Source organism: Grammomys surdaster, unplaced genomic scaffold (assembly GCF_004785775.1).
Source record: "Grammomys surdaster isolate TR1022 unplaced genomic scaffold, NIH_TR_1.0 126398, whole genome shotgun sequence".
In the NCBI taxonomy this organism is placed as follows: Eukaryota; Metazoa; Chordata; class Mammalia; order Rodentia; family Muridae; genus Grammomys; species Grammomys surdaster.
Window position 1 is genome coordinate 3,901,534 of NW_021621192.1, and position 27,765 is coordinate 3,929,298.

At 39.2% G+C, this 27,765-nt stretch overlaps 1 protein-coding gene across 1 annotated transcript in view; it reads right to left on the reverse strand.

Annotated features, from left to right (window-relative positions):
• Nucleotides 1–27,765, reverse strand: part of Impg2 (interphotoreceptor matrix proteoglycan 2) — a 59,420-nt gene that overhangs the window by 689 nt on the left and 30,966 nt on the right. The window contains exons 10-20 of the mRNA XM_028760302.1: nt 27,695–27,715; nt 21,217–21,461; nt 19,410–19,495; nt 13,360–13,678; nt 10,914–12,193; nt 9,798–10,017; nt 5,760–5,970; nt 3,642–3,830; nt 2,502–2,700; nt 1,849–1,928; nt 1,126–1,270 (exon numbers count right to left, since the gene is read on the reverse strand). Coding sequence (XP_028616135.1) covers nt 1,126–1,270; nt 1,849–1,928; nt 2,502–2,700; nt 3,642–3,830; nt 5,760–5,970; nt 9,798–10,017; nt 10,914–12,193; nt 13,360–13,678; nt 19,410–19,495; nt 21,217–21,461; nt 27,695–27,715 — 2,995 coding nt within the window. The remainder of the gene's footprint in view (nt 1–1,125; nt 1,271–1,848; nt 1,929–2,501; nt 2,701–3,641; nt 3,831–5,759; nt 5,971–9,797; nt 10,018–10,913; nt 12,194–13,359; nt 13,679–19,409; nt 19,496–21,216; nt 21,462–27,694; nt 27,716–27,765) is intronic.

Below are 27,765 nucleotides of genomic sequence, written 5' to 3' on the forward strand. Positions count from 1 at the left end.
TCTCTCTCTCTCTCTCTCTCTCTCTCTCTCTCTCTCTCTCTCTCTCTCTCTCTCTCTGTCTCTCTCTCTCTCTCTCTCTCTCTCTCTCTCTCTCTCTCTCTCTCACACACACACACACACACACACACACTACTCTCTCTTATCCCCTCTCACTCCCATCAAACTCCTTCTTCCCAGCATCCCCCCTGCTATCTTCAGCCTTTTTTATTTCTCTGTGTACCACTGAGCACTACAGTTGCTTCTAAGGGCATGAGTGGAAGGTTCTTTACTGGAATATGAGCAATTCAGCAGTGGTTAGATCACTGAAGTGAATGACACTCCCATGGCAACCCTTAACTTCCCATAATCCCTCAGAGATGGGTGGGACCTCGTGAGAACTTCCTCCCATGTGGAGCCTCTCTCTGAAGACTGTAGGGTCTGGATCCACTGGCCTTTGTTTCAGAGAATATTCTTATTTAAATCTTCATTTCACAGATCCTTTTTTCAAAATATATTTAATGCTATGCGTATGTCCATCAGAAGTAGAAGCATGTAGTCATAATCCTTAATTAGAATGACTCTTTTCCTGCCTCATCTTGTTCCAAATCTGAAACATTTTATTTACTTATTTATTTACTGGATAGGGTCACATTATGCAGGCCAGGCTGGACTGAAACTCTCAACATCTTACCTCAGCCTTTTCAAGTGCTGGGATTACAGGAATGTATTTTCATAGCTTGATCCTATGCAATTTTAATTCAGGAAACACACTCAGGCTAGCATCTTTGAGGGACGTACAGAGGATCTTGGGAAATAATGCAACGACATTCATGTTCTTTCTATTGACTGCTACTAGAATAGGTCTGTAAGCCTTGTGTCGGCTGGAGCTGCAGGGATGAGTGGATATCCTGACTTACAAGTCAACTACTGGTGTGACATCATTCAGCACAGTTGTCAGTGCCTTCTCAGAGAGATTTTTAGAAGCATTACCACCATGAATATGAAATTTAAAAGGCATCTTACTTGGTTTCTTTGGTAACAATTTTTTCTATCTATCAGAGAGAGGCTTGAGTGAAGGAGCTGTGTATCAAGTTCTGCTCAAGGCCTTGGTTGTTATTCTGACCATAACTTTTTACAAGGACATACGAATTCCTCTGGCTTGGGACCCATCCATGAGGATCCAGAATGACTGAGTAAGAATATCAATTTGCAGTGTTGCCTACCACAGTTAGCTAATGCCCGTAGACTCTCTTTACAGGATAGTTTATCTTTATAATCTATATTGCAAATCCTGGAGAACAAAATCTGAATAGGGAATTAATTACAAGCACTTTCCCAAGACATATGACTGAAGCAAGTAGAAAGAGACAGAAGGAAACCTGATAAAAGCAAAGGGCATGCTTTAATAAAACATGTGCTTGAAGGCCTACTGAAAGTGTATGGAAAGATGGAGATGGAAGGTTATGTTGACATATGGGAGACTTATGGATACCCCACAGAAACCACCTATGAAAGACACTTTATAGTAATAGATTACTAGTGAGAAAGATGGTAGGAAAAAAGCAATGATAACCCAGCCCAAGGCTCTAGGCCAGTATCAATGTGTTAGCTTTTAATCTTCTCTACTGTGTACTGTCAATACCATCTCTTAAGTAAAAATCATTTCTCCCAGGTTTCCCTTTTTCACATAAGAAACATGTGTCTTATCAAGGCATTTGAAGACATAAGTGGAATAATCTCTGGACAAGCATAAACTCTGAAAAATTTAATTAAGGTTAGTCATTAGCAAGATCCCTGACACATGGGCAGTATTTACTTGCTTAAGGCAGGCAACTAAAGCTCAGTATTGGGGGCTGTTGCAATACTTACATTTGATGCTCTCTCACAAAAGCTGCAAACTCAGGATCGTTAGCATAGAGTTCCAAAATCCTCATTCTCTCTTGAATTTCCTTAAACAAAGAAGAAAAAAAGATATGTGTTGCACTAGAAAAACCTCAGCACCCTTTTAAAGTAAATCTACTTAATTATAAAGAATTGTGAGCTTCCAAGCTACCCAAGAAAGAACTGTAAGAAAGAAATATCCCTTTAGCAAAACAGAAGGCTCTACATATACTGTTCTAGGTACAATATTATGTACTAGATGCCATATTGGTAATGTAGCTCAGTAGTAGAGCTCTTACTTAGTATGCACAAAGCCTTGGGTTCAAGTCATAGCACCACCACAAAGAAAACTATTTCTGTATAGATAGTATGTAAACTGCTATAACTCTAACATATGTTCTTAAGGGAAAAAATGAGTAATAACAGAGAATTTTCTAATTGTAGAAAAAGAAGCCCCTGTATAGGGAATAAGGACCAGCTTGAAGCTCAAATTTTAATGTCCTCTGCATATTCTGGAAGATATCACCTGGTGCTAACTAATCTAAATACTCCCCATCATCTCTCTTGAAACCCATGTACATATGCACACATACATGTTCACATAGACCAGCCGTGCAGCAATGACAATAGAAGTCCCCTACCTCTTTGGAAAGGTCACTGCTTTCGTACATTTGTCTGATCTCTTCTCTGCTCAGACCACCAATCACCTCTTCGCTAGCAGAGCTATAGAAGGGGTGTTGGCTATAGGGTTTCTCATACTGTTCACATCCAGCCAAGTGGCTCTCATATGCAGGGTTGTACTTCATAGCATTCTCAACAGATGACAGGCTGTCAGGCTGCCTGCAGGAGCCACAGGGGGAAATGCATAATTGATTAGGGATCTCCTCTGGATGCTCAACTATGTGAAAGGCTGTTTTTCTGGGACAGGGTTTCTGTTGGGGAAAAGGAAGTGAACACCGATGTGGGGCCAGGGGAACTATGAGAAATGTCTCAATTAGTCTCAGGTGTCACCACTGCCCCCTGCTTCATTTATCATAGTTTCCCCCAGCACCTGACACTCAATAAATGCTGGCTGGAAATTACATCTGCCAGTGGATAGTATTTCATTAAATAAACATGGCTTCATCATTCCCAGAGCAACACCTATGAAATAATCATGTGTAACCACATAGAAAATCTGACCAAAATTCAAATACTAGAGGATCTGGGCCTCAACTGAATTCAACTCAGGTCCTTTATCTGAGCAGTGCTTGCTATGCCTTGACTTCCATTAATGCTGATGATGCAAAGAATTTGTTGGCCTCTGCCCAAGATAAGATCACAGTCTATTGAAAACTCTAGTGGTCCAAATCTTAAGAATGATAGAAATGTGTCTTGTTGCTCTCAGAAGGACCCCAGAAGGGATATCTCCTAAGCCATGTCAGAAGTGGGAGAGATTCTAACCAAGATAATCACATGGGCCTCCTTGGTCCAGATCATGTTTACTCCCTGATTACAAAGAGACCCACCCTCCCCTACACATGGACATTCTTCTCTCCCCCATATGAAAATCACTCAACTTTCAAGACTCACTGCCCCTGCCAAACCTAGTTCAATAATCATCCAAGCTTCTTGGAATCTCATTCATAGACTGCTTAGATTTCTTCAAGTGCAGCATCAGTTTGAAGATGTTTTCATCCAACCTCCCAGCTCCTTTTGCTTCTGCACAGCTCTTTGCCCAGTATTTGGCATGTAGTAACCAATGAGTAAACAAGCTTTTGGTTCCATTAGGAAGCTCTTACCTGGTGAGCCTCTGCCTTTCTCTCCTGACATTCTGAGCTTGAAGTGTCTTCATGAGGAAGAAGAGAACAGCAGAAGCAACAAGGAGAAGGCTAAGCACAGAGGCTATAGTGATGCCTATGACAAAGGGCTCGGACACAAACTCTTCACAGTGTTGGCCTCGATACCACCAGTTTGAACCAACCCGGCATCTGTAAAAATGGAACCAAACTCATGGTCTGAATCGCTTTGCTCAAAATGATAGTAAACCGAATGTTCAGTGAAATGGGAAAGATAGATATATAAATTCTGATCATGTAAATCTTCACTAAGGACTTGAAGGGAGTACTGGGGCTGTAGCCCAGTAGTAGCATGCTTGCCTAGTACACATAAAACTCTGGGTTCCGTTCCCAGCTTAGCAGGAAACGTAAAAAGTACCTTGACGTACAAGTTAAATGAGCATAAAACAAAAGCCTGTGCACAGCACCCAACGTTGACTGGTAGCTCTTGAATGACTGGTGTTAAAAGGCTGATTAATGTTTTAAAGGCTTAAAAAAAATATTACATTCAGCCTTTTCATTGACAGATAACAATGGAATGTTAGATACCTAGGAAGGAACGTAACTGTCACCCAGTCACAGTTACTAATAGCTTCTAGAATGCAGCCTTTAACACCTTACATGCCACCTCACAACCCCAAGGAGATCTTCCAAGTTCTGAAGCCACAGACTTGTACAAAAAAAAAAAATCTTCAATTCCTAGAATAGTTAGCAAATCACTGCTTTTCAAAATAATGTTAATTTCCCTGGACATCAAGAAACTATAATCCATTAGTATTCTTGTTAAATCTTTATATATTAAATATATATTTTATTTATATATTTTATAGATATACATATAAGTATATAAATATTTATTTATTAAATAAAAGCAGTTGGATCACTTCCAGCTATTTTCGATTTGGGATATCTATGGCAATATTGACACTCACATATTAATGTCTTATTTACGTTCCTCCTGCTTTTTTCCCAGCATTCCCTTCTCTTTCCATCATGTATCTGTGCTTATATGACTGAAAGTCAATTATGTTTGGGGGGTGTTTTGTTTGTTTTGGTTTCTTTGAGGGTAGTGATCAGAAAATGGTGGTCAGTCTAACTGGCTCTGTGCATCTGCAGCTACCGCAGTGGTTCTGATCTTACAAATAGAGCTTGGACTTAGAGGAACATAGATTTGTTATCACCTTGAAAAGCTTAGCATTTGTATCACTTTAGTTTTGAGTACTCAATATGTTGCAAGAAGCACAGAGTCATTAAGAGTAAAGTTAAGGGGCTAGAAAGATGGCTTTTGAACAATTAAGAACTCTTAGGTGCTCTTACAGAGAACCAATATTTGATTCCTAGAACACACACATCAACCATCTGTAACTCCAGTCCCAGGAAATCTAATACCTTCTGACTCCTGTAGGGACTAGACACATACACATACACACACACACACACACACACACACACACACACAATGCAGAAACTTAAATGTGGGCAAACACTCAAACACATAAAAAAAAATAAATCTTAAAAGAATAAAATCAGCCAGGCAGCAGTAGTCCACACCTTAAATCCTAGCACTCAGGATGAAGAGAAAGAGGCAAGTGGGTAAGTTTGAGGACAGCCTTGTCTACAGAGCAAGTTCCAGGATAGCCAGAGTTACACAGAGAAACACTGCTCAAAACTGAAAGAGAGAGAAGGGGAGGAAGAGGGAGAGAGACTGAAAAGAAGACAGCCCCCTTTCTTTGAACTTTTACATGTAAAGTCCTGATCTTACATATACATTTTACATGAATGGTGATGGTCTCACCATCACTGGAAACAACACACAGAGATCTCCAGCTGATCCAAGTGTTCTCAGTAGGACACATTCAGAAAAAAAAAAAAAAACTGTAACTTCCTAACAGCATAAAATAACCCTAATGGTTGGATTCAAGCCTATTAAATAACCCAGTCTTCACATGAGAATTAGCATCCAACTAATCTCTGAAACATAATAAACACCATTGTAATTGCCTTACAATTATACTGTCAATCCATTTTCTTCAAGCAAAGTATATATAACCTTTAATGCCAAAATCCCTAACTGTAACATACCTACAAATGGCTCCATGTCCAGGCATAATGTCACACTTTCCATCATTCAAACAGAAGTCAGGCTGTAGATCACAGAGACTTTGACAAGGCAGTTCATCCACACTCAGGTACCCAGGGTAGCATTTGCATTTTGCTTCTCCACTCCATGGATTTACTAAACACTCAGAAAATTCATTACAGGCCTGAAACTTGCAAGGGTTGGCATCATCACCTAAAGCATCAAACAAAGCAGAGAATTATTCAAGGAAAGTCAAAGCACAGGAACTGAGATACACGAAGAAAGCTCCTCCCTCAAAGCACCATGGGAAAATCCCCATCCTGAATCATAAAGATGCACCAGCACCTGAGTAATACCACCAAAAGTTTTGACTCCTCATAAATCAGTCTGTTTATGTTAGATTTCTCTAAACTTTGGAGCCAAATTATAAAAAGTTATGGCCTGGGTAAATCTCTACATGCAGAAACTTTAATGTCATTACCAAGTAACTAGAGCTCTAAATTCAACACAATTTTCCAGAGTTCTTCATTTCTACCAAGCCATTCAGCTACAGGTCACCTCTACTCTACACACACTGCTGTGCTCTTGTGCCATGCTATTAACATGAGACAAGAGCCTAGAAAAAAATGGTTGAGATGAGAGCCTAGAAAAAATGGTGATATCCTCGTGGATGAGGATATCCTAGAGGAGCCTTGGAAACAATCTAGATTTGTGGTAACTACTGATAGAAAAATCATCCATGTGCTTCCTCATGCCATTCTGGACAATATTTTGTCTTCAGTAACTTACTGTTTCACTGGCAGAGGAAGAGAAAAAGACAAAAATAATAATAATTAGGACAGTAACCAATCAAAAGTGATGTGAGATGTTAACCAAGGATGGGTTTACCACAGTCCCAACATGTGTTATTCCACAATGAACAGCAATGAGTGAACAGCAAATGGGAAAATGGAAGCAGAGATGTTGAAAATTGAGCTTAATAGCTGGGAATGATCATAGACATCTGTATGATAAAGTGTGAAGCTTGGATAGAAGGGATCAAAAATTAACAGTCTCTTCATTTCCAGAGAAATTTTTCTTTTAGATCAGTAAATAATTCTCATTGCTCTAGCGCTTAAAGACGATGTATACAAGACCATGCCCTTGGGGTTCAGGGGACCTGCATCCCTCTCAGCTGTGTCTGGAGTGACAGGACATACTAAGTTAAATTAGGTCCTCTCAATATTTGTTCCCACTCTAAGCCTCTGAATGTGACCTTTCATGGAAATAGAGACTTTACAGATGTAACATGTCAAAAAGAAGTCATAGCTGGATTGGACTGGGACATTCATGACTGCTACCATTCTTAGAGAAGGGAGGACTGAATTCAGTGACAGTCAGGAAAGATGGTCACATATAGTCAGAGGTAAATGCTGGACTAACAAGCTAAGGGATTCAGGAGATTTTTAGCAAAGATAAAAATTACAAAAAAAAGTAAGAAAGCATCTTTCCCAGAGCTTTCAAAAGAAGCATACCTCCACCGATGAGAGCAAAATTTCTGGAAACACTAAATGTGAATAAAGTTGGGTAAAATACAAGTTGTGCTTACCATAGCCAATGTTGACATAAAGCAACAATAATAATTTAAAATATACATGTAGTAGAGAAACTTGATCTGAAAAACTTTTAAACTCTATGGCTACTCTATGGGAATGTGGGGAAGAAGATAATAGACTCTCTTTTCTTTAGACTAGACACTGTGAGGCAAACATGCTCATCTATTTTAATCCTTTTTGAAAAGAAGTTGACTAGAAGCTTAAAATATATAGCTCAGTGGCTGAGCACCTGCCTAACATGTGTGAGCCCCAGAACTTTGAAAATGGGAGGGGCATGCATGACAATGACAACAGTAAGTCATAACTGCTCACATTTGTAGAGCTAGTGACAAGATTTCGTATATTTGTTTAGTCCCAAGACTTTACTTTATTAAATATACAGGTTGGATGATAGAATGTCCATATAATATATGAGTGACTTAGAGATCAAATGGCTTGTCTAAACTCCTGCAAATGATAAATGATAGAGTAAAAGCAAGAATTCTTGGCTTAATTTCTTCTTCCACACTCCACCTAGCAAAGAATGTCCAAGTAGCCTCAGAGAGCACTTGTGACAGGAGAATTGGATATTGGGAGATTGCCTAAATCATTTTCCTCACTTGCAATGAATAACAGTCTTTCAATGAATTCAAAAGAAAGAATGTTTGGTTTTTCTCCCTGATTAAAAATGTAATAGGTCTCATTTTTTCAAACCAGTTTGAGAATAACAGGACTACAGAAATATGACCATAGATATTCTACCAGATTCCTACTCAAAACCACCATACCCTAGTATATGGAAGAGAAAAAGTAATATAAAATTTCAGGCTACTATCATATTCTCTGTATCAAGTTCTTCCAAACAAAATCAATGGTTCCTTTAGTATGTGTACAATATTTCCAAATACCTTCTCAGGTACTTTAAGCACTGTGCTAAGATCTCACTAAGTGCTTACTACAACAGACATATTCTCAATCTTTACAGAAAGTGCAACTGTGAAATGGTTACTAAGCATCACTCACACAAGTTAACACACAAGCTAAACTCTGCAGAGGAAATAAACATAATGTTAGAGAAAGACAAACATTACAGAACAGGTCCAGTATAGAGTATGGGGATTGCTAGAAGCAACATCTGAACCAAGAACTAAGCTAAAAAGGTAAGGTGAAAGATTTTGTGAAAGAGGGTAGGAATATCCAAAGCTTTTAAGGCCATAGAATGATTTGGGTGTCTGAGGAACTAAAAACACACATTTGACTGGAATATGGCGAGCCAAAAGGTTAACTTAACTGAATAACATTGGAAAAGAAGTTGGGGTTTGGGCCTTGTGGCAACTGAACCAGGCAACCATTGATAGACAGACAGCAGCCAGGTAACATCTTTTAAAAGCTGATTTGCAAAGAGTGATAGGGCTGCTGTCAGGAGAACAGGCAGGTAGAGGTCCCAGAGCAGTAGGAAAAGCAATCCATATGAGACATGATGCTTACTTGGATACATCAGTAACCATGGCCATAGAGAGAAGAGCCTAGATTTGGGATATTTTAGAATTCAGTATTAATATAAGTTTGGTGACTAGTTGAAAGTTGGGTTGGTGGAAACTATAGAATTAAGAATGGCTTTCCAGATTCTCTAGGTTTCTGTCCTAAGAAGCTGAAGAGATAAATATTCCATTGGTTGAGAAGTGGAAGCACAGGTTAAGAGGAAAATGGGAAGATACACAAAAGAGTTCACTCTTAAGTACCTTCAACATGGCACACACAGAATACATCAAATACACTCAAGTAGGGATTGTCAATTCAATAATGCATCTGGTGCTTAGAAGAGGAGCTTCCTCAGTACAGAGAAATATGAAATATGGTGGTATGAGGCTCAGGTCTTTAATCCAAAAGATGAGACAGGAGATTGCAAACTTAAGACCTGCTTGTACTGCAGAGGGAGTTCAAAGACAGCCTGGACAACTTCAGTGATCCTGCCTCAACAGTAAAACACTGAGCTGAGGACATAGCTCAGTGATGGTCTGTCTGGCATGGGGAAGGCCCCGAGTTCAACAACCAGTACCACACACCAAAATGTAGAGTGATCTTTGCATAAAACATATAGAGAATCAATTTAAGAATGTAAAGTGTTTGTCTATATATAGCATCTATTGAAAGAAGAAAGAACACATTTAGGGTCATGACAATATAAAAATAAAGCAAATGCAGGTCCCGTGGATAAGAGAAAGACCAGGAAAGAACATGTTCAAAGGGAATTGGGGGTGGGCAACAATGGTACCACTGTCTACTCAACATTTTGAGATGTTCCTGAAATGTTTATTTTGCTAATTTTCAAGATGTGGGACTTTGTATGACACAATACTTCTTCTTCATACAAGTGTCTGATTTACTTTGACCGGATGAAAAGGAAAACACAAGAATACTACCTAGACCCTACGAAGAAACCTCAGTGATAGGCACTACCATTACCTGATTCTACATCCAGGGAGTACTTATCGATATCCAAGTTCATGGTTTGGTAGGCAGTGGTACAAAAGTCTTCCAGAATCATATACATGGCGTTGTTGACGTTAGGAGGGACAGACTCAGCGAACTTCACTCGGCTGTTCACCACAATGCTGCCATTTCTGAAGTTCAGGATTTCTAAGTTCTGGAACCCCGACAGGTTTGACTGGAGATAGGGGACCAGCTGCAAATGACAAAATGGTCACATTTACTTCCAAGGCTTAACATTTTGTGGAATACATGCCAGAAAGACAGTAAAACATTCAAAGGCAAACAAAAAGATGCTTATGTGAGTTTTTCCTTTTTAGTATGTATTCAAAAAATGCAAAACCTTCTGTCCCTGGAGGACAACAGGAAATAGTAATGGGGTGAAAGAAATGAAGTATCAAATTTTCTTCACACGTATAACTAGATTTAACACATATACGATTATATACATACATATCATGAATGGCTTTTCCCTATAATATATGTATATACAGATAATACATAAAATTTGGGACGATGAAATGGTGCATGGGTGATGATAAACAGGGGCTTGGAATGTAGTTCCTAATGTGAACAAAGTACAATGATGTGTGTGTATCTGGTGCCATGAGAACCTTTATTTTCTACACCAACTAGAAAATACATGGTTTAATTGCATAAATTAAGAATATTATGAGATTTTCATAGCGATGTTTAGAAACCTTATGGAACTTATAAAGCATCTTGGATGCTTAGAGCTTATTTACTGTTTCACTGACGGGCCCCCACAATGAAGATATGAGCATCCACAAAAGATGGGTCTCAGGATGAGCTTGAGATTTCCTTTCAGATTTCGTTTCACTCTCAGAATTCCTGGCATAGAAACTTCAGCATCTAACCTGTCACATCACCTTAATATCACATTTCTGTCTCCAGTTCTGGAATTCACCTGTCTTACTCTTCTCCTATCACCCTCAAAGCCAAGATGCTACCTAAAAATGACAGGAAAGTAGTGCCATGGAAAGCCCCATCTCTGGCTCAGACATGGTGTGCTGGGGGTGGGAGAGAGTCACGTATAGTCACTAATGTTCACATTTGTCATTCTGTGCTTACCAGTTCTAAGAATCTTTGCTCCAGGGCTTTATATTCCAAGGAGTTTTTGTTAAACAGGTCTTCTGAAAACAACATGTTTGTCACTCGGAGACTGAAGAAAACCACCAATGCTCCTGCAGTCTGGGTGTGACTCAAGACACCTTCTTTTGTGGGGTGAGCCATAATAGGCATCTCTGTGTAGTGAACACTGGTAGACATTTCCACATAGCTATCAACCTTGCCATTATGTTCTTGGGTTAGCTCAGACTGATAGTAATCTGTGCCTACCTGATCTAGTTCTAATGAAATATCCTGGACAGCCATTATTACTTCATCCTCTAGCTGGATGGAATGGGTGGTTGGAGGCAATTCAGTGGACTGTGTCATGGAAGCTTTCAACCAGAGTCTGTCAGTGCTCTCTGGTGTACTTGCCAATGTGTCTCTGGACAATTTCCCTAAGGAAGAAGTTCTTGTCCAAACTATATCTGATTCTGGCAATATGGTCCAAACAGGCTGCATATCTGGGTTTGCCATCGAAATCTCACTGTCAGGTCCTTTGTGACTGGATGATTCTGTTTGTACCATATCTTCCTTTAGGAGGGTATTCACCTCATCTGTTTTCTTGGTGGAAGCAGAGGTTGCTACAGCTGCCAGTAAAAAGGATGCTTTGGTAACTGAGTAAGAATCAATGTCTGGCATATCTGATGTGTGCTTTGAAAAAATTAGAGATGTAGGTTGAGTTGCAGACTCTACAAAGATGGGTATAGTAGATCCAACATGGGATTCTTTCTCTGTAAAATGTGTGGACCTATCTCCATATCTATGTTCTGAAGGTTCAATAATTTGTTCTGTGGAATCTACTCTGCCATCTATATATAATTTTTCTATTCCCTCGGTTGGTGATAGTGCATCCTGGTCTTCAGACCATGACTTTGACAGTGGTTCAGTGGTCTTCTCTAATGAAGTCTCATTCCACGGCCAATCAATCGCATCTACATTTTTCCCAGACCCAGAACCCAAGCCACTTTCAAAACTGAAATCTTTTTCCACAGAGGTGTCTGGAAACCAAGGGCTCACTTCCAACTGGTCTGAGACTTTGGAAGCCAAGGAGTCTAAGCCAGAATGTGTCGTTATGTCTTCAGTGAGGTCTTCTATAACAGAAGAGGTCAGATGTGGTGAGGATGTCAAGAGAGTCATGTCAGAGGCTTCCATGGGTGGTACTGCTTCCTTTGGCACAGGTTGAATTAATGAGCTTGAAGGCAATACATCAATAGAAGCATCTTTTGATTCTTCAGTGTTGGCTAGTCCTAAAATAAAAAAAATCACAACATTTTCCACTAGTCCATTACTTAATCTACAAAATGAAACGCTAATTTTCCAATAAAACTAGCTATCTATTTTCTTCAGTTACCAGGGACAATGGCTGACCTTAATATCTACACCACAAAAAGGTATAATTATAAATTCATAGTATGGAATAAGCATTACTGAATGTAATCCCCATCTCTGAGGTGAAATCTTGACAACTGAAATAATCCTCAAGCACTTGACTTTTCTTTTTTAATGAAAATGAAGAATCAACCATATTGAAAATCACAGATTGAACTAGAGCACTAGAAATTTAGGGAGAATTTTTTTTTCTGGAACTTGTGTTTCTCTCTCTCTTCTATGGTTATTATCCATCCTCCTTCAGATTTCCCCCATGTTCCACATTCCAGACCCATTATGTTTATCTTTATTTACCTTCTCTTTCACATATACAGTTCATCCCACAGCATAGTCCTAAACCTTCCTAATACTGCAACTCATTAAGACAGTTCCCCATGTTGTGGTGACCCCCAACGATAAAATTATTTTCGTTGCTACTTCATAACTGTAATTTTATTACTGTTATGAATCATAATGTAAATGTCTGTGTTTTCCAGTGGTCTTAGGTGACCCCTGTAAAAGGGTTGTTTGACCCCTAAAGGGATTACACCCCACGAGTTGTGAGCCACTGATCTAGAGGATCAATTAATTCATTTGCATCATTTTATCTCTCCGTGGTTTTCGTAGATCCTATTCTCCTCTTCTCAATATTACTATAGCCTAAATCCTCAGAGTTCCCCCATAATTAATTTTAAGATTTATTGGAATAATCTTCTTTGATGCCATTCATGACATTAAAGCAAGCAAAGTATTTTGTTAGTAGTGGTCACAGTAATTATAAATTCTTCAATATGACCTCCAAAATATCTTTTTAATTGATCTCTGCCTGACTTCCCCAAATCTGCTTGTTAATATACAATGATTTTTATTTTCCAGTCTGACTGATTAAATTTGATTTTTTTTTCTTCTCTCACTCAGGTTTCCCAAGCCATTTTCTCACTAATGGATGCTACCATGTTTTCCTCTTCACTATAATCTCTTCAAAGCCCTTGCCCTCTGATTCAGTAAAGGATTATGAAAAGTGATTAAAGTTTCTCACCATCTTCTAATATGGAAGATCCAGAAGTCCTTCCCTCAGGAACCACAGGCAAGTCAATCTGAAGCACTGCTGGGGTAACAGAATGAAGAGTCAAGCTGCTACCCCTTAAAACCTCTGGGGAAGAACTGAGGACCATCTTCGAGGGAGAAGCTAACTTGGCCATAGACACTACATCACCCAAAGTACTTTCTGACTGGAGTTCCCTGCCAGTGGCTGAGAGAGTACCGGAGCTGAAACCAAATGGTGAAATGGTGGTGGTAGTGGTGGTGGTGGCAGTGGATTCATCTGCTGAGAGCCATTCAGCTTGAAGGGTATTATCCTGGGGAGGGAGAGAAAGGCTAAATCACATCATAGAGAAAAGAGAGACATAGAAATGTCATATTGGATGGGAGAAACACAAGTGCTCTTGAAGCAAATATGCTGGACTCAAACCCCACTTCAGCTAGTTACTAGTCTGAAAATAGACTGAAAACCTGTGTAGCCTCTCAAAGTTCACTCGTAAAAAGGCTGGGTGAAATACCATATATTTAGAAGACTCTAGACAAAGTGAATCCATGAGAGAGAATACTGGTTTTTACTGGTTCTTTGGCTTTGGATGTTTCATTTTTCTTCTGTCTTTTTAGCTTAAATGACTTTAAATACATAGAAGTTAGCTATATATGCAACTTTCTGGCAAAGACCTAACCATACTACCCACAGTAGGAAGGAATAACTAACAGTTTATTAATTTCAAAAGATGTTTAATTAGGGGCCTTTATTTTTATGAAAAATATCACCATATCACAATTTTGTGTGGTTGCCTCAAATAAGAAGCCACACCTATGAAATTGTTACATGCCTCACAATACACGTTTCTCTTTCCCCCAACTCGGTATTAATATAGTGATAATCTTAGCTCAACAGGTGGTTTCAGAAATATTGAGTAGACAGAAACATAACCCTTGAACATTCTATTAATAAATCTTATTCTAAAAATACTATGTAAAGGAAATTAAACGATGATGTTAATAGGTAAAAGAATCATGGCATTTTGTGGGAGTTTATACATTTTAATCTATGCTTGGCATTAGCTTGAAAAAATATTTCTCTTTTAAGATTTCTTTATTTTTAGTTTATATGTATAAATATTTTGCCTGCATATATGTAATACATAAATGCCTGGTACCCACAGAGGCCAGGAGAAGGCACTAAATCCCCAGGAACTAGAGTTAGAAACAGATGTAGGCAGCTATGTGGGTACGAGGAACTGAACCCAGGTCCTCTGCAAAATTATCAAGTGCTCTTAAATGCTAAACCATCTCTCCCACCCCTGGAGTCCAATATTCTAAGAAGCTAATTTTCCTGGAGTAAAATGTATGGTATGAGAGAAAATGCATGTGTATGAAGGAGGAAACCAAAGACCATCCTCAGACAATGAGGTACAACAGTAAAGGAGGTGGAAAGGAAGAGAAAGGTTCAAAGATTGGGGCAGGGGAGACACCCTCTTGGGGAATCCCCAATCAGCATGAACCTGAAAAGAGTAAGAGTTGGTTCATGATTCAGGCCAGTAGACAGGATCTCATCAGGGAGACAACTCTCAGCACTCGTATAGCCAACCTTCGCAGCTTGGGAGCCGAGGACCATCATCAGCACGGTCAGCCTTATGTAACTGTACAGTGTAGGCAGCTTACAATTGCTGACCCATGTGCAGATCCCCCTGTGTAACTTAGCGTGTAGGTGCACAAAGCTGCCCATGGATTTTGCATAAAATGTCTAAGTTATTCTGAATGGATTTGATGGAGGGAATAAAAGTTTAATTAATAAATAATAAGGCAATACATTGTAATGCTGTATGGGAAAGAAATCAAGAAACAATACTAATTTGTTAAAGGTTTGGGGAAGTTATCAACCCGTTCTTCAGGAATGGGAGGAGAGTAAAGTACACATGTATAAGTCAACGTAATTAAAGCATCCAATTTTAAATCTAGGAAGACTATAGAGAATCATGTAATCCAATCATGGCATGCATATTACAGGTAAAGAAAAGATATCCATAGGAGCAAAACAGCCAAAACAATCACAACAACAACCACAACAAAGCCAGGTTCTGGTTTCTCGATACTGTCATCTCTCCCACTAGAGCTGAGATGAGTAGTTTCCCTATTTTTGTATCAATACATGTTTCTAGTAACAAACTCATCTCGTGAATTCTTTTTAATTCAAGGTTTAAAGGTATATTGGCTAATTTCACTGGCACTAATTTCTATGTGAAGAACTTTCTAGCTCTAAAGAAAACATAGTGGAAAAACAAGTGGTTTTCACAACAAGGATGCCAGAAGCTTCCAAATTCAACATTTTTAACTCTAAAGAAATCTAAAATGTTAAATGTGGTCAACAAATGTTACTTCTCTAATCAAGTAAAATGTTACAGGAAGGAAGGAAGCAAGAAATAACTGTGCGTTTCAAGTCACTCAACATTCCAATGTTTAAATCTCTCATACGTATTATTTATATAAAATATACATAGTAAATAATAGAAGCTAAAAACCCACTGGATTTATAGATGTAGTGAATACAAGAGTGGGAACAGTAGGTGGGAATGGTAGGAGAAGCGAGGATAAAAAGACAGAGGCATGGGGTACAAAATTACAACTAGAAAGAGAAGATCTAGTATTCTATAGCCTCGCAGAGTGACTGTAGTTAACAACCTGGGATCTACTTCAAAATAGCTAAGGTTGACTATTATCAACATATATAATCACGATGAACATTTGGTCATAGATCACCCTTATCTGATCATGTCGTATGCTAGCAAAAACTCACATTGTACTCCACAAATACACATGACTATTCTGTATTTAAAAATCTACAGGCTCCAGACTCCTTACACTGTTATCAATTTCCTGCAGCTGTCACTTCTCATAAAGAGATTCTGTGGGGAGTGCAGAAATGGCTCAGCAGTTAAGAGCACTGACTGCTCTTCAAGAGGACCCAAGTTCAATTCCCAGTACCCACGTGGCAACACACAACTATTTATAACTCCAGCTCTAGGGGATCCAACACTGTCATACAGACACACATGCAGACAAAACACCAATGCATATAAAATAAAAATAAATTATTTTAAGACAGACAGACAAATGGACAGACAGACAGACAGACAGACAGATAGATAGATAGATAGATAGATAGATAGACAGAAAATGGAGCTACTGCAATGTAACTGAATAATAATCCCCATTAGTCACTATTTGCCATCCTTGACCTATAGCCATCAAACACTTTGGATACTTCCTGACAGAAGGTAATAGGAACCTCATGGTATCAGTTATTCCTAATTCTCAAAAGCAGCAGGAAATCTACATTTTTATGTAAAAAAAAAATGAGTATTTCTAAATAGTATTTAACTAGCTTTTTTTAAAATTAGTTTCAACATTCATGTCCCTTTCTAAATCCAGCTAGATGGTCCCTAGTTGACAACCTTTGCTTGGTAAAGAAAATCTTGTCTTTTCATCATGTGTGTGTGTGTGTGCATGTGCGTGCGTGTGTGTGTTTGATGGGGATGTGTACATGTGGAGGCCAGAAGTTGATGCTTCATGTCTTTTCCTCTATCACTCTCTACCCTAGTTTCTGAGACAGCGTTTCTCATTGAACCTAGAGTTCACCAGTTAACTAGACTAGCTCTGGAGACCCTGATGCACCCCTGTTCCAGCACTAGAATTGTGGGTGAGTACTGCCACAACCCACATTTTTATGCTTTATGTTCTTCATGTTTGAGTTGCAGGCACTTTGTAGACTGGTCTTTATGGTCATCTCCAGACCTTTAAATTGTGTTTTTAGAATACGATCACAAATACCCAATAGTTGGGAAAGCCCCAGGATGGTGTGATAAGGAGAAGAGCTGAGAGTAACTTTCCCTCTCCCTGACTCTACACCATGGATGGATGTCCAGGAGAGGAAGTATTGTGATGGGACAAGATAGATCAAAGGTTCCTCCATCTTATATTCCAGGACCATTTCCAAGTTTAACTAGAATCTGATCTCCTTGAGGGAGAATCCTATAGAAAACTATCCAACTCTATTTTAAGAATCAAAGGTCAGGATGTTATAGACCCCTTATCCTAGTCTTTGTTAAAACTGCTTGTTTATGTAGAACCTCCTCTAGCTAACCATTCATCTTAGCTGCCTGTGTATACAGAACCATCCCCCCCACCCCCGGAAAGATGGCTAATCTTAGCTTCTGTTAAAACTGTTTCAAACTGCTTAACTCTGTAAAGTCCTCAGCAGTTGCCAAACAGGATGCCTGGACGGGGTCTCTGCCTTTAAAATCACCATGTCCTGGACTGTTCTAGACACTCAGAGCCACACCTGGGTCCCTGAATGCTAGGGTGTGGTCCCAGCTGGCTGAAATAAAGACTTAATTGGCTATACACTGTCTGAGTGTTCATCTCTGGTGAGCTCCCCATAACACTATGTCATCTTATTTGTTTAGAACTCTGTCTACTACCAGTCTGGAAACTTCTCATAGAAAGGACCACACCTAATTCATTTTAGTTTCCCTGGTACTTGGCACATGAAAAGGACAAAATATAATATATTTCAATGGAGAGGTAAACAAGCACCAAATTAATGTGCCATCTATCCCAAACCATTTTTTCCCTAAAACAGCTCTCGATGAAAAAGTCATTTCCAATGATTCCATACCTCAAAATTGAGTTGATCAGTAAAACAGATTGTTATATAGATCAGTGGTCAAATAAGTTTGCTTTCTAAATTTCCATCATTGTCCTGAAAACATATATGGACTGAGCAAGTTGTATTTGTGTATTTAGAAGTGTGTGTGTGTGTGTGTGTGTGTGTGTGTGTGTGTGCGCGCGTGTGTGGCAGCAGTTAAAGGAAAAGAAGCTATAAATTGGAAAGAAAACAAGGCTGGTACATGGGAGAGTTTTGAGGGAAGGAAGGAAAGAGGGAAGTGATATAATTTTAATCTCAAAAAATATTTTTAAAACATTTTCCATGGCAGTACTAATGCCAAGAAACAAGTATTTCAAACAGCCGGTATGAAACAAAAAAAAAGACATTTTAAGAAAACAAAAATGTGGATGCTGAATAGGAATAGAGTCCCCTCCTGTGTCCCTGAGCCCAGGAAATCACTGAGCCATCTGCACACAAGGAGTCCTATGTTGTCATTAGGGATACCATCTTTGCTGCCTCAACTACACTTGAGGAAGTATTTTTTTTCTCCTCAGTATCTCCCTATAAGTGGAGGGGAAAGAGGACATGGAGAACAAAGGGAGAGAGTCATTCCCATCGTTCATGTGCAAAGGGAAATGCTGCGTTCCAATTTACAGGGAGGGCTGTAAGCAGGTGAGATGCCTCTTTAAGTAAAGATGCTTGCTGGTGACCTGAGTACAATGGCCTAAACCCACAAAAAAGCAGGAGAGAACCAACTTCCCACTGTTGTCGTCTGACCTGACACTTGTGTCACAGTGTGTGCACACTTGTGTGCATTCCCCACATATGTTATGGATACATGCACATGCAATAATAATAATAAACAATGAAATTTACTTAAAAGAAGAGCTAAGTTTAGGGTTCCTCTTGTTTTTCAGCTAGTCAATTTCTTCACCCTTTTCCCCCCTCTACACACTATTCTATAGCCATATCTCAACTTCCTTTAATATCTAAAATCCTTGACATAAAACATCTACTCTGTACTTATGAACATCAATTTGTAGTCTTTCTATTAAAAAAAATGATTTCTAGGAAACTTACAAACAACTCAGTGGGCACTCACAGCTTCATTATCCCCAAACAAGTATGAGCAACAAACAACTCTTCCTCCACATGTGGAGCTTGGCAATGCAGACTTTATTTACCCACTGTGGAAGGGTTAGGTCTTCTGAACCAATGCTTGAGCTCACCACCACTGTGAGTAATGATCCAGGGCCATGCAAAAGAATACTTGAAATGGGAGCCACTTGGGAAATTCATAATACCAAAGTAAGCAGGAAAGGTTCAAAGGAGAGCAGTTTCAGGGCTGGGTCTGGGGTGAGGCACGCAAGGCTTACCAGAATAGAGGATGTTGTCACCTGAAGGCTTGAACTCTGGGTATTCCAAACTATGTCTTCTGTTTGGGGGAGCAAAACTCCTCTCACTAAGAAAAGACAATGTAAAACATCAATGTTGAGATACTGCTGTGTTTGAGATCCACAGACAGCAGCACCTGTACACACACTCAACTGCAGGAAGAGGCTGCCCCAAAGGTGTTACAGCAAATTAACACAGCCGAAGCAAACTGCTGTGCTCACAAAACTCAGTCCTTCACAGCCTGATTGAAGTAGTGTACAAACAAACCAAACTTAGAAATCTGTATCCCAGAACAGACTGCCAGCCAATCAAAAAGCTGAGCTTCCATGAGACCATGTTCAAATAAGAGAGTGGTTCTCAACCTTCCTAATACTGTGACCCTTTAATGCCATTCCTCATGTTCTGGTGACCCACCCCACTATAAAATTTTTTGTTGCTACTTTATAACTGAAATTTTGTTACTGTTATAAATTATAATATAAATATCTGTGTTATTTGATGGTCTTAGGTGATCCCTGTGAAAGGGCATTTGACCACCAAAGGGGTCACAACCTACAAGTTGAGAACCACTGAAATAAGGCACAAGTTGGGTTTTAAATAACCAATTCTTCTCTGTACTTTGGTCCTGTTTCTTTTTCTATCCACACACATTATCTAGCCATGTAGCCGTTCTGGAGTATTGCAGAATGTGTCTTGGGTCTCAGGGATGCATCACTCATAAATCATTCTTTGATCAATTGGAGTGGGACATTTCATTTATCTTAACATCTTCCTCTAAAAATTAATCACTAAGGTCAGAAAGATGGCTTAGTGGGAAAGCCAGACAACCTGAGTTCAACTCCCCCAGGATCCAAATGGTATAAGGAAAGAGTAGACTCCCACAGATTGTTTTCTGACCTCCACACATACAATGTAGACTGAACATTCCCGAAGAAAGAAAAAGAGAGGGGAGCAGGAGCAGGGGAGAGGAAGGGGAAGAAAGGAAGGAGAGAAAGAGATAGAGAAGGAGAGAGAGGGAAGAACAGAAAGAAAGAAGTTTAAAGACATTATAAGTATGTTTCTCATTTTCCACTTCAGCAACTGGTATCTTTCCTATTTACTCACTTCAGTAAAATACATTGTGCAGGATGTTTTCAAGGTTAAAGGACTCATAAAATGAAAGACATCATGGCAAAGCAAACAGAAACTAAGCAATAACAGCAAATAAGTTAGAACTCTGTCTCTGATGAATTAAGATGATTCAGTAGCTTGACCATACGCAAGCTTTGCCCTGGGAGGACTGAGTGGAAGACTATTCTACCTTCCAAACCCACAGGGTTCCCTTCTCTTTTATGATCCCAGCACCATCTGCTCATCATGGGCCATGATGGAATGTCCATAGCCATCGCATCCAGCTCTCTCAGCCAGCTTGCATCAGCTCTCCTCCCCGTTCCATTTCTTCTGCTGACTCATAAGCCTTAACCAACTGCCCCTTTTAACAGCTCACACTATGGTAGCCTTGCAGTGCCACAACCTTTTGTGATTCACATTTTCAGGCTCTACTTGCCTTTTTCTCACACTGTGTTCCCATCCCTTTAAACTATTTCTAACTGCTGTGCTGTCCTCCACTCGCCCTGCTCTGTGACTTCCTATGGAGAATATTGCAGGAAGCCCATGACTAATCTATCCCAAATGACTGTAGGGCTAAATCTCCATTTATCAGGATAGGTCTTGTCTTGTGCATCGTCATCATACTATATTGAAAAAGGAAAACCAAAGGAAGACATCATGAGTGATTTTTCAACTCACCATTGATAAGCTGGAGGGACTTGGGATCAGGATTCAAAGTGGAATTTCCCAATAAAAAGTTCTGGTGCAGTGTCTGAGCAATATAATCTCTGAAGTTACTAATTGTATAGACAGCAGTGGGTTTATCATCCAGCTCTACAAGGCCGTGGTTCTCTACCTTGTTGGAGTGAAGGCTTATGAGGTCCCAGGTGGTATTGCTGATGACTTCGCCATTGAAGGTAACTGCATAGTGAACATCTATCACACTACAGTAATGGGAGAATAAATTAAGTTCCACTAAGAAAGCACAAAGAAAGGCACTTTGGGTATATAGAGAGCATTAGACCAAGGAGGGGAGTCTCATAAGGAATGGATTCTATCAACATTCTCTGCAGACTCTGAGAAGCCTCTGGCACTTCTTCCCCCTCTCTAGAAAATGGAAGGCCATAGCTTTAATAGGACAAGAATCCTAAGGAAGCCCCAGAGTCAACCCTACCACATTATCATAGGTTCTTCATGTCCCTTATTCTCAATGCCTTCCCTCTCTTTCAAAGCCAACTCCTTTCTTTTCACTAATTCCCATCTTCCTTCTTTCCCTGTGTGAATAACTGTCCTTGATGAAAAGACCTAAGCAGAGAGGCCGGTAGGCTAGTTAGAACTTTAATAATGTGGAGAGACTGAGATAGTACAAGTCTAGAACCAAATTAATAGCATTTATTGCCTACATCTGTGTGTGACCTGACATCTTTGTTACTATTAGATAAGTCGTTTGGAATGTACAAACAGATAGATCCCTTAGTTCCCACCAACCCCAAAGCTAAGATGACAGAGATTTTCCCACTTTATTGTAACCCACCTACCTGATAAATATATATGTTGACTTTCTTTTCTCTGATAATATGAAAATTTCATGAAACTACTGTCATTTGGAACATGGAATTTACAGTAACCCAAATCTATCTTCCCAGGCCATGATCACTTACATTTGGTTCCAGAATGAGCTATCATCTCTTATCCTCTTTGAAAGATGCTTCTTGCATCAAGATCTGTTACAAATTGTACTTCCTGTTTTTAAAGGATATATTAGTTCACTGAGATGGCTTAGCCAATGAAGGAGCTTGCCACCAAGCCCGATGACCTGATTTTAATTTCTGGATCCACATAGTGTGAAGGAAAGAACCAACTCCCACAAGTTGACTCTAACCTCTATATACATTCTATAGTGTACACACACGCACACATACGTATGCACAACATACACCTTCTAACTCCTCCCCAAAAACACACAACATTTTTCTCATATTTCCTTATTATTGTTATCAGAAAAGTAATGTGCTAAACCAGAGCTACTTGTTGAGGAAGAAAAATTTCAAACTGTAGGCAAGAAGTTAAATGAAGAAATAAAGCAACATATTTTTCTAATTTAGATAGATAAGTAGACTGATGATAGATAGATAGATAGATAGATAGATAGATAGATAGATAGATGATAGGTAGGTAGATAGATGATAGATAGATAGATAGATAGATAGATAGATAGATAGATAGATAGATAGATAGATGATAGATAGATGATAGCTAATAGGTAGATAGATAGATGGTAGATAGGTAGGTAGATAGATAGGCACTCTAGAATATGTTCTAAAATGACAGCTATGTGAGTGTTTCAGGGGACCTACTTCTGAGTGACAGCCCAGAGAATTTACAGGTCAATAAACTTTAAAGCAAAACCATAATGGATGTTGTGACATGATTTCTCTTTTAACCTGCTTACAACACTCTAACTTACTCAACATATATAACTTAGAAATATTTATGGGAAGTTTTTCTTTTGCTCTATTTTTTCTTTTATCTTTTGTCAATTCCCTCATTAATGAATTAAACAAAACAACAGTCCATGCTAAAAGATAATCATCTACAAAGCTAGCTTTTTTTCACTATCCCTTCATACAAGCCAATGAAGAAAAAAGGCTTGGTGAATGGAATGGAGGAGGGAGAACAAATCAGCAACAGTTGATGTGTTGTTTGACATTTTCTTGACCATTTGAAGAAATAATATGAGAAGATAAAGTTGAGAAACAGCTGGGAATGTGTCTCCTGGACACTCACTCACCCAGGCGTCTCTGACAACAGAACACAACAGTTTGTGTTTTCAATATACTAGACACCCGCTATGCCTTCATCTCACTTGGTCTTTACAATAGGATTAGGAAAAGGTTTATCATCTTCAGAATATTGCTAAGGAAACAATATTAAGGTTTTAAAGAAGTTAAATGGCTTCTTAAAATTTCACAATGAAGATATAGTGGCATTGCTCTTTCACCTCAGCACCCAATTCTGAACTGCTCAACCTACTCACACTGTTACTGGGCTGCATCATTTTGAGGGCATCTCTGTGCCAGTCACCATGCTGGCCTCCAGCCTGCCTCTTCAAACAGCCTTCACATCTGGTATACAAAATACCTCCAGGGGAAAAGAATTGTCTTCCAAAAACACACCACTCAAGCCAAATGGATAATGGAAGATATCTATTTCAGACTATTCTGTGGCATCAAATGACTCCCAACTCAAAACATAAAAACAGACAGCATATGCCCGTGACATTCTTTAAACATTCATGTATATATATATGTAGATTTGTGTATGAGCATTTACACATGTGTGTGAGTATACATATACATAATGAAGTGTATGCTTACTCAATTACAGTTGTTATGTACTTGTAAAAGGAGTTTGTTATTGTAACTGCATTCTCTTAAATTTCTACAATATCCAACTTGGTACCTCATACTGAGACTTATCCAGTGTCTATTATATGAGCAGAAATGTAGAACGACAACAGTCACTCATATTTGACTCCAGAATAAACTCTCTTATCCTCCTAGAGATGAGAGCTGTACTTTTGCATGAGCTTTACTTTTTTAGGCTTTTTTGAAGGTATCCCCATAAATTAAAGACAAATATCACAAACTACCCTGGTTTGATCACAGTGGTCATCCAGATCACCCAAACTCCTCTGAGGTCAAGCTTGCAAAAGAAACTTTTGATTATAACTCCTCACAGACTTTCCTACGGGAAAAGAAAACATGAGCCAGCCAACAGGAAGATCACATTCTTGGTAGGCGTACTTTCCATGTTAAAAAGATCAGCCTGAAAAAAATTCCCTTTTGTGGTTTAAGAAGGCGGGGGTGGCCTTAAAAATTCCTTCCTTCCCTTAAGTGCTGGCAAGTTGGCTAGTTTGGACCTGCCCTGATCTGCATGGTGCAGGTGATACTCTAGACGATAGGGGATGCCTGTAAGCAACCAGACCTCTCCAACCTTTCTTCCCCCATTCACATAGGTAAGCGTTAATTGGTTACACTGAGGAAAAGAAATCCTGGGTCATTTCATTATTGTTTTCCTCACAGATCTGATAAACTGGCTGTTCTAAAGGGTGATTTAGAGTTCTTAAAAAGTGATAAATGATACTCCTGCAAGCAGACCCATGGCCACATTCCAAATAAAAAAGATATCAAGGTAGAAGTGGAGCTCTTTGAATAGAGAAGGTGGACTAGTAAGAATAAGGGGTGGGGGACAAGGGAGTAAATACAAATGAAAACCATTATGACATGTGAAAGTGTCATGCCCTCAACCCTTCAAGCAACTAAAGATTTTTAAGTTTTTACACTAAAATGTTAATCTGTGATTAAATTTTCATTTTTCTTTTTAAGGGAAGAAATTGTATGATGGTTTCAAGGCATAAAACAGCAAGAGGGACACCTTCCAGTCAGAACTTAGCATATCACACGCCCCATTGCTGCTTGGGAAGCTCTGGTCTTTGGACATACTGGCAGAGCACAGGTACCACATACTTTGCATGCTCACTTCCTGATATGCTTATTTCCTCCCAATCCACACATCCCTGTGTCATGAATACACATGCAGTCATGAACACACATGCACACACTGCCTTCACCTGCCTATTTCTTTTTGGCTTCAGCTTATCTGCCCCCTCCTCAGGGAGTCTCTTTCTCACTGGCAATGTGGATCATGCTCTATCTTCCCTACCATCTGGACAGACACAATAATTATTCCAAACATTGAATAATACATCCCAAGCATCCAGAACAATGCCTACCTCAGAGTACCTCAATAAATACTTTTGAAAGTAATGACAAGCTGATTAATGTTGTCACTAATATAAACAGATAAATTGATTGGAATCCTTGCCATTTAAATGACATTTCGTCTCTTAATCTGGAGTATTTTCTAACCCTTAATATAAAAGGAACAACTTTTCCCTGCAGAGCATGTCTATTTTCTTCATACATTTGTATCTTAGTATTCATTTAGAGACAGTTTCCAGGCCATCCACTATTTGATGAAGATGCCATGCTTTCTACAAACATGGTGAACCACATCTGCATATCCAAAAAGTTGGGTTCCTTGTCATGGTATTTGTATAACCTATTAAACTTTCCTGTAGGGTTAGCATGAGTCTAAGAGAGGAAACAATGGTCACAATGAAAGAGGGGGAGGAGGAGGAGAAAGAAAATAAAAGAAGAGGCAGAAAAGAAAAAAAAAGAAGTAGGGGAGAGACAGGAGGAAGAGAAGGCTATGCCAAATAGAATTGAAATGGTTGCCTCATTGCATGAAAAACTGGTCAAGGACAGTTGAGCATTTACTAGAAACCTAGCATGTGCCTTGCATGCCTTTTAAATGTTGAGGAGAAAAGATCATGAGAAATGTTCCTGGATGAGAAATCTATGCAAATCAGAAGTCTGTGTTCGATTACCAACCTTGTCCTTTGCTGACAAAATATCATTTTGCCTCCCAGTGTTTGCCTTGGTCATCTAAAGATACTGTGTCTACCATAACATACATACTTAGTAAAGATAAATTCATTAATAAAGATAGAATGACTTTGAAAGATGCTGTAATTTATTAACATGTTTTTGTCTTGGATCAAGACCTCAAGGAAATAGTTGTAATACCAAGAAACCATGTATTCTTAAAGCCAAGAGCTTCACTGTGACCCAGGAAAGCTGCATTCTGGCAAGCAATAAAACACAAAGACTGCTCAGCATGGGGGGAAATTCTTTTAAAAAAAAAATTCAAGAGGCCAAGAAAGTCCATAAAGGGGTAGACAGGCAGTTTTGATTGAAGAAAGCTGTGCTGGCCCCACAAATAAAGTGAGTCAACCAACCAAGGCCGCACCTGTGCGTTTCAGTCTGAATCACCCAGAAATCCATCAGTTAGGGATCAATCATATGGACAAAAGGTTCAACCTTATTCTTTCACCTTAGATGCCCCAACTGGTGATTTGGATGTGTGTATTTTTAAAATGGAGAGCAGTGGTACTCCACATCGTCACGCAAGCTAAATAAGAGTATTTCAGGGGGCAAGAGAAAGAGCTCATGGTTAAGAGCACTGACTGCTCTTTCAGAGGAGTTCAACTCCCAGCAACCACATGGTGGCTCACCACCATCTATAATGGGATCTGATGTCCTCTTCTGTGTAAGTAATTTGGAGAATGTGTGTAGTGACAACGCCACTGTATTCAAGGGGCTTGGACACCAAGGAATTTGACACACATGAAATGAAGGCTATCACTGGAACCAACCCCTAATAAACACCTAAGGCTGACAAAAATATATTGGCTTGAAAAAGACTGTCTGACCTTACTCACATTATCTTGACAAGTATTTGTGAAATATCTTGTTATTAGGCAGACCCCAGGCATAGAGAAATGAATAAGTTCTGGATTTTGTCTTTTAGAAATGCATAGGGTGATAGTCCTTTCTTTTGTAAAAGAGGTATTGATTGTGTGTCTTTACAATGTGCTTCCTAAAAATTCAAGAACAGCTGGTTTTACAAATGAACTATCATAAAGCTCAGTGCTATCATCTTCATCAAATGCACCTTAAAGTGCATCTGATTTTATTAATTTAATGGCAAGGAACTTGAAAGTATGTTTGTTAATGGGTTTCACTCCTACTCTAAATTAACTCCTGTTTAAAGTACCAGTCAGCTATGAACTACAGTCTAGGAGACAACCTCAGCCTAATGGCTATGGGATTCCTATTTCAGTGTTCACAAAATGGTTTTTGTCTTGGCAAGTTTGTGTATTTCATTTGTTTGAACAGAGAACTTCACTATGTGACCTAGGCTGGCTTTGAACTTGAAATCATCCTGCCACCTTGGACTCAAAAGGACTCAGGCTCTAGGTGTCTACCACCATGCCTAGTGAATAAATAAAACTTGACTGGAGAATAGCTATGTTCTCTAGTGTACAATGTATCACCTGTGTCTACTCTCACCCAGAAGCTTCTCACTTCTCATGGAGAAGTTACAATAGAGAGGCTATGGCCTTCAAGGACTACAGTATTTGTCATAGCATTTTGTATAAGGAGGGTCACAATGAGACTGGGAGAGACTGGAGAACTAAGCCGTGCTCTTCTGTACTCTAACACTAGATGCTGACAATGGACAGCACAGAAAGTAGCACAAGGGACTTTACCTGCCATTTTCCTCCGGGGACCTGAAAAAGGTAACAAAAGTATCGATTAGAGCTTAATTGCCTTTATAATT